We start from the raw sequence: 14,385 nt of genomic DNA on the forward strand, positions 1-14,385 counted from the left end.
GGATGGGAGAAATAGAAGACTTATTACTGTATTTATCTTATTAGCGAAAACTTGGAATTTAGGGGCAGCTGGGTAGCTCAATCAGTTAAGCATCCAGCTCTTGATTTCAGCTCAGGTCACAACCTCAGTCAGGGTCATGAGTTTGAGCTCTGTTCAGCTCACACTAGGCATGGAGCTTGCTTGAGATTCTGTCTCTTTCTACCCCAACCCCCGCCCATGCAGGTTCATGCTCTCAAATAAATCTTTTTGTAAAAAATTTCTCACCCCCACTAAGGAAACAGAAAACTTCAATTTTAATTACAAAAAGTTGTTACACGATGCTTCTCTAAAAGAAGGTAAATAATGTAATCCATCCTACATAATTTTGAGTCAAATAACTTAGTTTGCATTTCTTTATCTAGACAGAGTGCTTATTTTCTTTCGCTGTATTCACGAGGAGTAATGTAGCAAGATGCAAAAAAACTCTGAATATTATGGCATACTCTAATCCCATCACCTTATTTTTTTCCAAATTCACAAATAATCATAGAAAATCACTTACCGGCAATGAGGGCATTGAGCTCTCTGTTCTGTCAGCCAGCGCTAAGGAGGTAAAAAATTAGATTTTGATTATAGAAACATCATTACTTTAATTTGTACATACTACTTATATACCAAATTTAATGAGTTTAACTCTCTAGTGCCTGTATTAATTATAAAGGTACTTATAGAAATAGCAATCTACTATCTCCTCATTACCATCATGATGGGGACAAATTTTCAAAGGGACAGAACTCATTCCAAAATAGTTAAGAAGCTATTTTTTCATAGGAAAGAAAGTGATCCTAAGACTATCTGGATCTCACAATGAAGATGTTGATAATCTTCACAAAACAATGACAGAGTAACCATCACTCTAAAAATAAACCAGTGATGATTTACTTCTAACTAACCTCTCATAAAATCCCTCAGAAAGTCTAAGGTGCTATTAAATTCCTTTCTGAAAAGTAAACTAATTTTGAAGAATATATAATATGGATATATAAATCAGACCTAAAAAATGAATAAGAAATACAAAACTTTATGTTTTTAAAAGAGTTCTATAGTTCAGTAATGTAATATCTGCATAATTTGGTTTCTTCACAATTATAAAAAGCTTTTATAAGAAAGCAATATCTCTACTAAGCTTCAAATTTTATTAATGTAATTGTTTTAATTATTACTGGATAGGAAAGAGTTTTATATCATATACAAAGGAGATACTAATATTTTCTGAATGCCTTTCCAAAAACAATAGCTTTTTGGTTAAATATTAAATATTTTAATTGACTAGTAAAAGTTTCAAGGTAAATAACTAACCATAATCTCATACCTATGTACTCCCATGGCTGTTACTTCTATTTATCCCTTTCTACTTCTATAAAAGAACATAAGCTTTTAAAGTCAAATAATTAACTCAGAAATGAAACTTCCAAGGAAACCTTAAAGAATTATAAAAAATAAAACATAATAAAGAGAAGGATACTTCACAGCAAAGAATATAAAGCTGGAAGAAAAAGAAAATGACACAAGAGGATTTCTCTGCTCTTAATAACCTTGATCATTTCTTCAGTCCCTCAGCAAACCTAAGATTTGGGTCAGGTTTTGTCCTCTCAAAAAATGCTCTGCTAAATCCATAGTACTCTTTTAGGGCAGGTTTCAGCCCACACCCCTCTAGTTTCATCATCTACTTCACTCTAGGGGATCCAACAAGGTTAAGCCTCCTCTCTCTGCCCAGGATAGTCTTCAACACCACTCTTCAACTATATTATTCCTACTCATCCTTTAGATTTCAGTTTATACATCACATCCTCCAGAAAGCTTGTCCTGACTCTCTACAGATTACCACAACAACCTGTACTTCTCCCTTCACTGTGCTTATAACACTTTGTTACCTTATTTGTTGGGTCTCCTCTGCCCTGCTACACCATAAGCTCTATAAAAGTTGGGAATGGGGTACCTGGGTGGCTCAGTCAGTTAAGCATACAACTTTTTTTTTTTTTTAAAGATTTTATTTATTTATTTGAGAGAGAGACAGTGAGAGAGAACATGAGCGAGGAGGTCAGAGGGAGAAGCAGACTCCCCATGGAGCTGGGAGCCCGATGTGGGACTCGATCCCGGGACTCCAGGATCATGACCTGAGCTGAAGGCAGTCGTCCAACCAACTGAGCCACCCAGGCGCCCAAGCATACAACTCTTGATTTCAGCTCAGATCATGATCTCAGGGTTGTGAGAGGGAGCCCTATGTCAGACTCTGTGCTCAGCATGGTGTCTGCTTCAGATTCTCCCCCCTCGCTCTCCTTCTGTCTCTTCCCTTACACTGCTTCAGATTCTCCCCCCTCGCTCTCCTTCTGTCTCTTCCCTTGCTTATACGTGAGCGCGCTCTCAAATAAATAAAATCTATAAAAAAAAAAAAAAAAAGCTGGGAGTGATAGGGAATAACCAGTCCATATTTTTATTTTTCATTTGGGGAATAGGGGTGTTTTAGTAACCAGAATCATGCTGTATGTATTGTTCTTCAATGTGTCATTCTGAGGTGAAAGTGTGTGTTTACTTGCATTGAGCAGGTAGCCAGCAGTGCACGCTGACTCGGGCAGAAGGGCAGCTGCTGGACTATGGATTTGGGACTCACAGGCTGATGCCACTGTGTGTGATAGGAATGTGGCTGGTTTCGCTCCTGGTCATGAATTCCTTTAACTTTTTTCTGGGAAACCCTACTTCTCCTCCTATTCTGAATGAAAGCCTTATTGGATACAGTATTTTTGGTTGCAGATTTTTTTCCTTTTAGCATTATGAATATATCATGCCACTCTCTTCTGGCCTGCAAAGTTTCTGCTAAAAAAAATCCACTGATAGCCTTATGGGGTTTCCCTTCTATGTAACTGCTTTCCTTTCTCTTGCTGCTTTTAAAGTCCTCTCTTTTTCACTACTTTTGGCCATCTTATCTACTTTGTGTTTTGGTGCAGACCTCTTTGGGTTGGTTTTGTTGGGGGTCCTCTATGCCTCCTAGATCTGGATTGCTCTTTCCTTCCCCAGATTCAGGAAATTTTCAGCCACTAATTCTTCAAATTTTTTGCCCCCTTTTCTCTCTCTTCTCTATGCAATCCCTATCACACAACTGTTACATGTGACAGTGTCACTGAGTTTCCTGGGTCTGTTCTCATTTTGGATATTTTTCCCCCTCTCATTGCTCAGCTTGATTACTTTCCATTACTCTGTCCTCCAGGTTGCTAATCCATTCTTTTACTTCCTCTTGTTTGCTATTTATTCCAGGTGGTCTATTTTTAATTTTATTTAGTGAGTTCATTATCTCTAATTGGTTCTTTTCTAGGTTTCTTATCTCTTTGTAGAGGGTCTCCTGGAGATCCTCCACCCCCTTCTCAATTCTAGTGAGTATCTTTATGAGCAATACTTTTAAATTCACTATCAGATATATTACTTACCTCCATTCAGTTTAGGTCTCTTGCAATGATTTTGTTCTGTTCTTTCATCTGGGACATATTCCTCTGTCTCTTCATTTTGTCTATTACTGTGTGTTTCTAGGTGTTAAAAAAAGTCAGCTATGTTTCCTGCACTTAAAAGTAGTAGCTTTATGAAGAGGTCCTGTAGTGCGCCACAGGGCAATGCCTTTTCACGAGAAATGGTGCTTCCAGGGTGACTCCTATATGTGTTGCTACAGGGGTGTCCTACTGTTGTGGCCAAGCTGTGTTTGCCTTCAGTCCAGTCTGCAGTGGCTCTCTGCCTATTGTGGGCAAGTCTGGTACCTATGGTGTTAGTGGGCCAGTCTGGGACTGCCTTGGGCTTGAGTTGAGTCAGACCAGGTGTTTGTCAGAGATGAAGTAGCATCAACCTGCAGGGCACTTTCCCAGTATTGTTCTCTGACAAGCTTGTATTGATGGGTGGGGCCTACAGTCAGACCAGCTGCCTCCCAGCCCAGTGCTAGGGTCACAATCAGACTGATGTGTGGTTTTCCTTCCCTCTCCCTGGAGCAGGACTCACTTTGGAGTGGTGCTGGCCCTTGTTTGGACTGCCTGCACACAGCCAGGCCTGTGGCCTGCTTTGATGAGATCCTGCCAAGAGCTAATTGGAGGGGATGGACCCTCTTTGTTGTGGCCTCTTGTCTATATCCGGCTGCGGGGAGTCTGTTCTGCCAGTCTTCAGGTCACTTTCTGGATTATTTATGCTGATGTGGGTATTCTCTAGGCAGCCAGCCATAAGAGGTGAACCCAGGATCCTCCTACTCTGCCATCTTCCCAACAACCTCTGCCCATATTTTTAAATATGTCTCTCCATTCCAGTCAAATCAGGCTTGCTGCTGCACTATACACCACTCTAGGCATACTTCTGTATTTCCTAATATGCCCCTTTCCTCCATGTGCTATCCCACGGAAATGTCCACTAATTATGTCCATAAAACTTTCCTACCTATCCCAGGTTAGTGATCTTTCCCATCTCTGAATACTTGTGGCACTTTTACCTTATACTCCACAATCTAACTTAATCATAAAATAAATATGGTTATTTTAATACTTAGGGAAAAACAGCATTTCTCCCAAACCAAAATGAAAGGTAAGAACCAGTGATATAATATTATGTACAATGATTATTAAAGAAAATAAATATTATACTATAGCAATGTCCCATATTCACTTTAAGAATTTCTCTCCATTAAAATGGAAGAATCACAAGCTTTAGACAATATTCAGACCGGAGTCTGACTTCTAGCTCTGGCACTTAACGGCTACATGATACCAGACGTATGACTGAGCTCAAGTTTACTCATATGAAACAAGAGAAATCAACATACCTACTCTGCAAAATTGTGCTAGGGAAATTCTCAACAATAGCTTAGCAAACTGAATTCAACAGTATATTAAAAAGACTAGATAGCATGACCAAGTTGGATTTACTCCTGGAATGCAAGGACACTTCAACATATAAAAATCATTTAAGATAATACAGCACATTAATAAAGTGAAGGAATAAACAAACACAATCAACTCAATTGATATAGAAAAGGCCTCTGACAAAATCTGATATCCTTTCATGATAAAAACACTCAAGAAAAATAGAAGAGAATTTCCTCAACTTGATAAAGACCATACTTTAAAAAAATCCAGGGGCAGGGGGAGGGGAAGTGTCTAGGTGGCTCAGTCATTAAGTGTCTGGCTTCAGCTCAGGTCACGATCCTAGGGTCCTGGGATCGAGCCCCATGTCAGGCTCCCTGCTCACAGGGAAGCCTGCTTCTCCCTCTGCCACTCCACCTGCTTGGGTTCCCTCTCTTGCTGTTTCTCTGTCAAATAAATAAATAAAATATTTTAAAAATCCAGAGTGAATATCATACTCAATAGTGAAACAATAAAAACTTTTTCCTTGGGGCACCTGGGTGGCTCAGTGGGTTAAGCCGCTGCCTTCATGATCTCAGGGTCCTGGGATCGAGCCCCACATCAGGCTCTCTGCTCAGCAGGGAGCCTGCTTCCCTCTCTCTCTCTCTCTCTCTGCCTACTTGTGATCTCTGTCTGTCAAATAAACAAATAAAATCTTTAAGAAAAAAAAAAAAACTTTTTCCTTAAAATCAGGAAAAAGACAAGGATGTCCATTTTCACCACTTCTATCCAACACAATACTGAAAATTTCACAGAGCGCAACTAAGCAAGAAATAAAAAGCATCCCTACTGGAAAAGTCAAATTATTTGTTAGCAATGACCTAATCTTGTCAGCAGAAAACCTTAAAGAGTCCACAAAAAAACTGTTAAAGCTAATAAGCAAATTCACCAAAACTGCAGAACACAAAAATCAACAACATTAAACATTAAATATTTTTTTAAAAAACTTACATTTCTATATGCTAGGAATGAAGAATCCATACCTAGGTATAAATTTAACCAAGGATTTGAAGATTTATACAAGGAATACTACAAACACCACTGAAAGAAATGAAAGAAGCCCTAAATAAATGGAAAGACATCCCATGTTCATGCACTAGAAGATTTAATATTGTTAAAATGACAATGCCACCCAAAGCAATCTACAGAATCAACATAATTCCTATCAAAATCCCAATGATACTTTTTACAGAAGTAGAAAAACCCATTTTAAAATTGAAATGGAATTTTAAAGGACCCTCAAAGAACCAAAACTATCTTGAAAGTGATCTTATGCACCTAAAACTTTTTTTTAAAGATTTTATTTGACAGAGAGAGACAAATCACAAGTAGGCAGAGAGGCATGTAGAAGGAGAAGGGGAAGCAGTCTCCCTGCTGAGCAGAGAGCCCAATGTGGGGCTCAATCCCAAAACCTAAGCCAAAGGCAGAAGCTTAACCCACTGAGCCACCCAGGCACCCCAGCCTAAAACTTTTCTATGTCAATTTATTTCAATTTTTAAAAAAATTATAGAACTCAATTTCCTGATTTGAAAATTTACTACAAAACTACAGTATGTTACTGGGGTGCCTGATTGGCTCAGTGAGTCAGGCATCTGACTCGATTTCAGACTGGGTCATGATTTTAGGGTCATGAGATTGAACCCCAAAGACAGGCTCCATGCTCAGCAGGGAGTTTGTTTGAGATTTGTCTCTCCCTGTCCCTCTGACCCTCACCTTGCAAGCGTGCATGCTGTCAAATAAATCTTTTTTTTTTAAAGGTTTTATTTATTTATTTGACAGAGATCACATGTAAGCAAAGAGGCAGGTGGGGGGGGGAGGCAGGCTCCCCGCTGAGCAGAGCCCAACACGGGGCTCCATCCCAGAACCCTGGGATCACGACCTGAGCCGAAGGCAGAGGCTTAACCCACTGAGCCACCTAGGTGCCCCAAATAAAATAAATCTTTAAAAAAATGTTCATATCAGTTTTCTGTATAAATGATGCCAAAAACTAGAAGCATCCCCTTTGTCCATCAACAGGTGAACAGATAAACAATTTGTGGCATATGCATACAATGGGCTGCTACTGCTCAGCAATAAAAAGGAATACTATTGATCCACACAAGATAGATTTCTAATTTTGATGAGTGAAAAAATCCAGACACCTGAGAAAACATACTGTAAGATTCAATTTATATAAAAGTCCAAAAAATGGGACATCTGGGTGGCTCAGTTTGTTAAATGTCTGTCTTTGGCTCGGGTCATGATACCAGAGTCCTGGGATCGAGCTCCATGTTGATCCCTGCTCAGGGGGGAGTCTGCTTCTCCCTCTCCCTCGACCCCTCCACTCCACTCATGCGCACATTTGCTCTCACTGTTTCAAATAAAATCTTAAAAAACCGAAACAAAAAAACTTGTATATCTACAATCTACTCAACCTCACCCTGTCCTTCCCCAAATTTCTTCTATCTCAGAATAGAAAACCATTAATTCATCCAAATGTTGTATAAAACTTTCCTCATGTCTCATCTTTAAGCAAACCTATTGGCTCTACTTTCAAAACATATCCAGAATTGCCCTATTTTTCACCACCTCCACTGTTAGCATTCTAGTCTAAATCACCATTCACCCTTCACTAATAGAACACATCCCAACTAGTCTCACTTCCTCTCCCACTTGCCTGCAGTCCACTTTCTACACCCAGCCAAAGTGATAGTTTTTGAAAATTATTTTGTATCATTCAAAAGCTTTCAAGGGTCACCATCATAGTTAAAATAAAATCCAAGGTCTTTATCAAGGCCCTAAGTTACATCTCAAAACTCATCTCCTTTCCATCTCCCTCTTCCCACTCTGCTCCAGCCAACTGGTTTCTTTGCTATTTCTCTCAGGGCCTTTGCCTCTTCTGACTTCTCTGCCTGGGACTTTCTTCCCCTAGATATTCACATCATTCCCACATTCCATTCTGGTCTCTGCTCAAATGTCATCTCCTCAGAGACCTTCCCAGACCACTCTATCTAAAATAACTAACAACCTGCCCGTATCCTCCTCAAAGTCCCCACTCTATACCTTACTCAGTTTCATTTTTCTTCACAGCATTTACTGGTATCTAACATATGTCTATTTACCTTTCTGTCTACAAACAAACTATTAAATAAGTCAACTCCCTGGGATGTCAATGCTTAACTCCAAGTAGTCATATAATTAATATGTGCTGAGTGAACAAACACATCTATGGTACATTCAGGAACTGAGACAGCTTTAGAAAGAAAGTTTAGAACCAGATTATCCAGGTGGTCTGAATATAAAGGTAATATTCTAAGAGATTCAGACAATGAATTTGAAGCTTGAGAAGGAAAAAAACAATGACATTACTGGAAAACGTCAATAGGGCAACAGGATATAAAATAAACCAGAGATATAGAAGACATATCAATTAAAAGGTAATCATAATTATCTAAGCACAAGATAATAAATGTCTGTATTTCTCTACTAGGATGGTAATAATAGAAATGGATAGGTACCAGGGCACCTGGGTGGCTTAGTCAGTTAAGCATCTGACTTCAGCTCAGGTCATGATCCCAGGATGCTGAAATGGAACCTGTGTCAGGCTCCCTGCTCAGCCAAGAGTCTGCTTCTACCTCTGCCCCTCACCCTGCTCATGCTCCTATTCACTCACTCGCTCTCAAATAAAACCTTAAAAAAAACAAAATGGATAGGTAGGACAGATATAAGTGACAACAGGAGATAATAACTGACAAAACTTAAATATCATTGGTGTAAAGGGTTTCAAGTTTGAGAGACTGGCAGAACAGAACAAAAAGTCAAAAAGAATCAATTTGAAAAAACAGAATTTGATCTGGAACAACAGTCAAGATGCTGGAAGGTATATGCCAAAGGAATAGATTTAAAAGCCATACACAGGGGCGCCTGGGTGGCTCAGTGGGTTGGGCCGCTGCCTTCGGCTCAGATCATGATCTCAGAGTCCTGGGATCGAGTCCCGCATCGGGCTCTCTGCTCGGCGGAGAGCCTGCTTCCCTCTCTCTCTCTGCCTGCCTCTCTATCTACTTGTGATTTCTCTCTGTCAAATAAATAAATAAAATCTTAAAAGCCATACACACAAAGATCATAGTTAAACCTGCAAGAGTAAATCAAATTTCCCAAAGTAAATGAAATTTTCTCAAACACTTCTAAGTATAGAATGCCAGCAGCAATATTAAAAAATTTATGGCTTTAAGGACTAGATGGAATTAACGATGAAGAAATGAAGAATCAGGGACGCCTGGGTGGCTCAGTTGGTTGGACGACTGCCTTCGGCTCAGGTCATGATCCCGGAGTCCCGGGATCGAGTCCCACATCAGGGCTCCCAGCTCCATGGGGAGTCTGCTTCGCTCTCTGACCTTCTCCTCGCTCATGTTCTCTCTCATTGTCTCTCTCTCAAAAAAATAAATAAAATCTTAAAAAAAAAAAAAAAAGAAATGAAGAATCAATAAGGTTTAGGTAATATTCACAGGTCATCCGTATACTGGACCTTCACCAAAACAGCCAAGCTCAGACACAGACTCTACCACTTAATTAACTACACTGATAGAGGCCAATTACCTAATTTCCCTAGTTTCAGCTTCACTGTTTATGAAACAAATGACAGGTTAGTTGCTATATTAACAATAAAATTTTAACTCCTTACAAGTGGACAGTACTTTACAGTTTCTATATTACCTTTTATCTCATTTAATGCCACCACTATCCTGTGAAATAAATCTTGTTACCTCATTCTATGAGGAAATAGGCTAATAAAAACTGAGTTTCTCAGTTTACGAGTGGGAGAACTAGGATGATATGTAAACCTAGGTCTTTTGCACAGTGTAGTGGCAAAGAAGACAGGATCTAAAGCCAGACTTCCTGGATTCAAATCCAGCTCTATTATTTGCTAGCCGTGTGACCAGAAGCAAATAATTTATGTGATCCAGATAGTATTCTTGACAAAGGGATATCTATCTTCCTTAGGTAGGAATAAAGAACCACAGAGAAATTTTGAGGTGAAAAGCATGTTAGGTGGTTTTGATTTTCTCAGTAAAGGACATGATCTGCTAAGAGTATGGGGGCAGGAAAGGTTTCAACTGTGATCTGCATATGTGCTACTGAATCCCCCCCCAACTCACACCAAAAGAAATTCTTCTGTTTCACATCTTAGACTTCCTCACAATTTTGTTTGAGGAGCTCACCTACATTTAAGTTTTAAAGCCAATGGATTAATCTCTAAAGTCTCTTATAACTGTAAGATTACAGGATTTTAATCTTAGCCCCTGAACCCATTACTAGCTTTTTCTCCACCTTACTCTAACAGTATAAACTCTCCCTCTTGAGTCTCACAGCAGTTAGTGCCTCTTTTGACACTATACATTCTTCAAATATCAAGAGTCCATTCTCTCACTGAGATTTAAGCTCCTCACCATTATCTTAGAAGGGCAAGCACTTCACCATTATCTTAGATAATGCCCCAAACACAGTACAGGCAACCACTTTATAAGTACTTGTTATTTAATAATGTAAATATACTAAAATTGCAGTGGGTTTGGGGGGCACCTGCGTGGCTCAGCCAGTTAAGCATCCGCCTTCAGCTCAGGTCGTGATCCCAGGGTCCTGGGATCCAGCCCCATACAGCAACCTGCTCAGTGGGGAGTCTGTTTCTCCTTCTCTCTCTTCCTCTCTCCCTACCTGTATGCTCGCTCTCAAATGAAGTCTTTAAAAAAATTAGAGTGGGTTTTGATTTCTAGACATTTCATAGCAGTAATCATCTGATCATTAACCTCCACAGTACCAAGTAACATACACTGACGGTCTCCCTATTAAGAAACATTCATTTAAGACTTGCTTTAAGAGGTGCCTGGGTAGGCTCCGTCATCAGGCATCTGCCTTTGGCGCAGGTCATGATCCCAGCGTCCTGGGATTGAGCCCCCATAGAGCCCCTCTATGCTTGTGTTCCCTCTCGCTATCTCTGTTATAAATAAATAAAAACCTAAAAAAAAAAAAAAAAGATATTTTTGAAAAGGGCACAAAATGTAAAATTAAAAAGATAAAACAAAATGGTTAATTTTTACAACATGTCCTATATACACCAAGAGCATGTAAAAAGAAATACAACTTACCCTGATACAGCTGAAACAACAAAGCTTAGAGCAATGAGGACATAGGCGTGCATCCCGCAACTTCTCCATACAAATGAAGCATCGGAAAACCTCAGCAATGCTCTGAAAATAAAAGATGTAAGGTCCACCAGAGTTAGATACTGAATCAAAAGTAAAAGCATGCTTAAAGTTATCCATTCAACATTTATATTTATTTGAGCTGACATCATCTGTTTCAAAAAATTCCACATCAGTACTTGGGTTAGTCAAAATCCAGTGTGCCTCAGAAAATCTCCTGGAAAAAGCGCTCTTTTCTAAGCTTCACAATGGTTCTATTCTAAGGAAAGGGCATGAAATGCAAACACAGTCTTATGCACCAATATTTCCAATAAGGCATAAATTATAATGGCAAGAATGTGGCTGTAGCCCAAATTTTAAAATATTAAATTATGACAGTTAAAAAAATTATGACACTTAACATAGATTTTAATAATCTCTAGAAATACTTCTTGAATTATTTGATACAGAAAAAATGCTTATGATATAAAACAGTAAAAAAAATAAAGGCAGGGGGCACCTGGGTGGCTCAGTCTGTTAAGCCTCCACCTCAGGCCCAGGTCATGATCCCAGAGTCCTGGGATCTCGCCCTCCACTGGGCTCCCTGCTCAGTCGGGAGCCTGCTTCTCTCTCTCTCTCTGCCGCGCCCCCTTGCTTGTGCGCTCGCTCTCTTTCTCTTTCAAATTAAAAAAAAAAAAAAAAAAAAAAGGAAAGAAAGAAAAGACAAAAGAAAAAAACTTGGACTATGAGTGAAAAATATGAACTTTTTATTTGTCCTGAAATTTCCCTAAGGGGGGTGAGCTGCCTTTAAAATTTAAAAAAAAAAAAAATTTTTTTTTAGAAAAGATACATATTCTAATGGCAGTATACTTTGACCAGGAGAGAAACTAATTCAGAATACAGAAATCTGGCTTTCTGCCCTGATGCTCCAACCAATTAGCATCTTATTTGAGCCTGAGATTCTGCCCCTATTGAGAATGTTAGTGGTAGCCCCATGAAGGCTTTGCAAAAATAAAGTAAATAGAAGAAACAGTGTTATTTGCAAGCCCCAGGTGAAACCATTTAGGAAGTAACTGACAAAATAACAATAATAGAATGAAATGTAGGTTATTGTACATTTCAATTTTATTTTTACCACAAGCACATTTATTTTTACTCCATCCCAAGAGAATGAAACTCTCCTAAACCAAGAAAACGGTACAAAACCTTTATAATACTTTCGCATGAGGAATTAAAGAGAAAATTATTCACGAGTCTAATCATGACTCTGCAGAACAAGAAAGAACCTGTGAGATGCAGACGCTGGCGGGGGATGGACAATAAGACCACTGGGTTAACTACTTTCAAGTGAAGTGCCCAGTAATACAGTTGCCGCTTACTAAGAAGCGAAGATTCAGTATTAAGATGGTTCAAAATTTGACAATTATTTTAAAAATTACGTCCAGTAAGCAATCTTCTTTTATGTTCCTGGCCTTTACGTAAATATCCCAACCATTTGAAATTACAACTCAAAAGCGTGAGATATAAAATAGGCTGTTTTGGAAAACCACAAAAAGGATAATAACTGTATATCTTCATTCAATTTAGGAAGGGCAGAAGTCTGCAAAATGTACCGGTGAGAGAGAATGAATGATTCCATTTGGAGGGAGTTTTGGATCCCCGCAAGAACTGGTAGCAAGTGCACGGTATTTCTAATGAATTTGCACTTTTGCTCTGCCCAGGCTGCAGTTTGCAAAAACCCTCTGGGAATGAGCACCGGAGCGAAGACATCCAGAAACGCCAGGATAAGCACCACCTCGGAAACGGTCAGGACACAAGGCACCTGGAGGGCTGCAGACCTAACACCACGTCCTTCGCACTGGGCCAGCCTTCACCACAGCAGCAGCGTCAGGGTGGGGGTGCCCTACTAGAGAGAGGACTGGGGCAGGGCGCCCCAAATAAAGAACGATCTGCGGGTGGCGGGGGAAAACTAACCACCACCCTTCTCAACCTGCCTCACCTCCACGCTCTGTTCATCCATTGCCTCCGGCTCTCGGCGGGGCCCTCGACGACCCGCGGAGTCCGTGGTCTGACCTATCGGGCGCCGGCCCGAGGTCGCCCCGTCAAATAGCCAACGAGAACAGCCCGGCGTCCACGTCAGGGGGCTCCGACGACCGTCCCACCTGCGCGCCCCATCGCGTAGGGTTCAGAGCCAGCTACCCCCACTTCGCCATATTTATCCGCGCACCCGCCCTAGGGCGCAGTGGGAGAGGCGAGCGGTGGCCCCAGCTCCTTCCTCACCGCTAAGCCGCCCGCCAGCAACCGCGAGGCAGCCTCGCACCACGTGACGCGGGCGCGCGCGTAAGGAACTGCGGCTAGAGCCCCGCGGCGCTGGTCTCCAGCGAAGAAGGTGCTGCAGGGAATTCGCAAACACCAACCGTAACCACGGCTGCTGAAGGCGCGGCGGCGAAGGAAGGCGCGCTGCGCATGCGCGCAGGACGCTGCGTTAGGGGCACGGAGTGAAGAGAGGCGGGCGACAAGTTCCCGCGGTGCGGGGGCGCACACGAGATTTGGCTGCTAGCCGCGGCGGGGATGCGTGCCTTTGGCCTCAGTTAGTGGCAGGCGGCAGAGAGCTTGCTGCTTCTATGCGCGTCGCCCCTCCATGCCCCACTTCCCGAGAAGGGCGGCGCTCCACCGGTCTCAAATTTAGCGCGCCAAAGACTGGAACCACCTGGAGTGGTGGTGGGACGGACTCCGCAGCCACGCCCCTAGGTATTCAGATTCCGTGATTCTAGGGTGCTGTACCACGAAATCAGCGTCTCCAACAGCCACTCTCGTTGATTTGGCCAGGTGGATTGTGGTCCGCACCTTTAAGAAACCTTGGTGGATAGGATTCGAGGCTAGTGGTTCTTTCCCTGGAAGGAATCCCGGGCTCTAGATTTTGAGATTTCCGCCCCACCGACTCAGAGCTCCAGACTGTGAAGCCTAGATTGGTATAGTTTCTCATTTCAGGGTTGGGAGAATGGAGCCACAAACCGTAGATGTCAGATCCACACCGCTCCACACTGCATCTCTTGTCGCCCTAGGTGAGCTGTAGCTATGGGACAATGGAAAGTGCAAGAACTGTGTTCAGCTTTCCTATGTTGGCGTGTTCTTTATACAATTTTTGTCATGCGAGGTCTAAAGATAGCAGGAATTGAAGGTGAGACAAAGGTTTTACATCAAATTCTTAATTTGTATTTAATTTTTCCTTTGTGATTTATTGCAAACTATTACACTTAATCCAATCTAGAGTGCACATGTAAAGAATCAACAATAACCTTGAAAGTTCTGAAGTATCAAGA

The 14,385-nt window shown here is 41.2% G+C and overlaps 1 protein-coding gene across 1 annotated transcript in view; it reads right to left on the minus strand.

The window, feature by feature from the left end:
- Positions 1-13,545, minus strand: part of TRIM37 (tripartite motif containing 37) — a 132,500-nt gene extending 118,955 nt beyond the window's left edge. Inside the window, exons 1-3 of the mRNA XM_045070207.1 lie at positions 13,062-13,545; positions 11,027-11,128; positions 542-582 (exon numbers count right to left, since the gene is read on the minus strand). Coding sequence (XP_044926142.1) covers positions 542-582; positions 11,027-11,128; positions 13,062-13,082 — 164 coding nt within the window. The 5' untranslated portion in view covers positions 13,083-13,545. The remainder of the gene's footprint in view (positions 1-541; positions 583-11,026; positions 11,129-13,061) is intronic.
- Positions 13,546-14,385: the final 840 nt, after the last annotated feature.

Source organism: Mustela putorius, unplaced genomic scaffold, assembly GCF_011764305.1.
Source record: "Mustela putorius furo isolate JIRA1106 unplaced genomic scaffold, ASM1176430v1.1 tig00003962_pilon_pilon_pilon, whole genome shotgun sequence".
Lineage (NCBI taxonomy): Eukaryota > Metazoa > Chordata > Mammalia > Carnivora > Mustelidae > Mustela > Mustela putorius.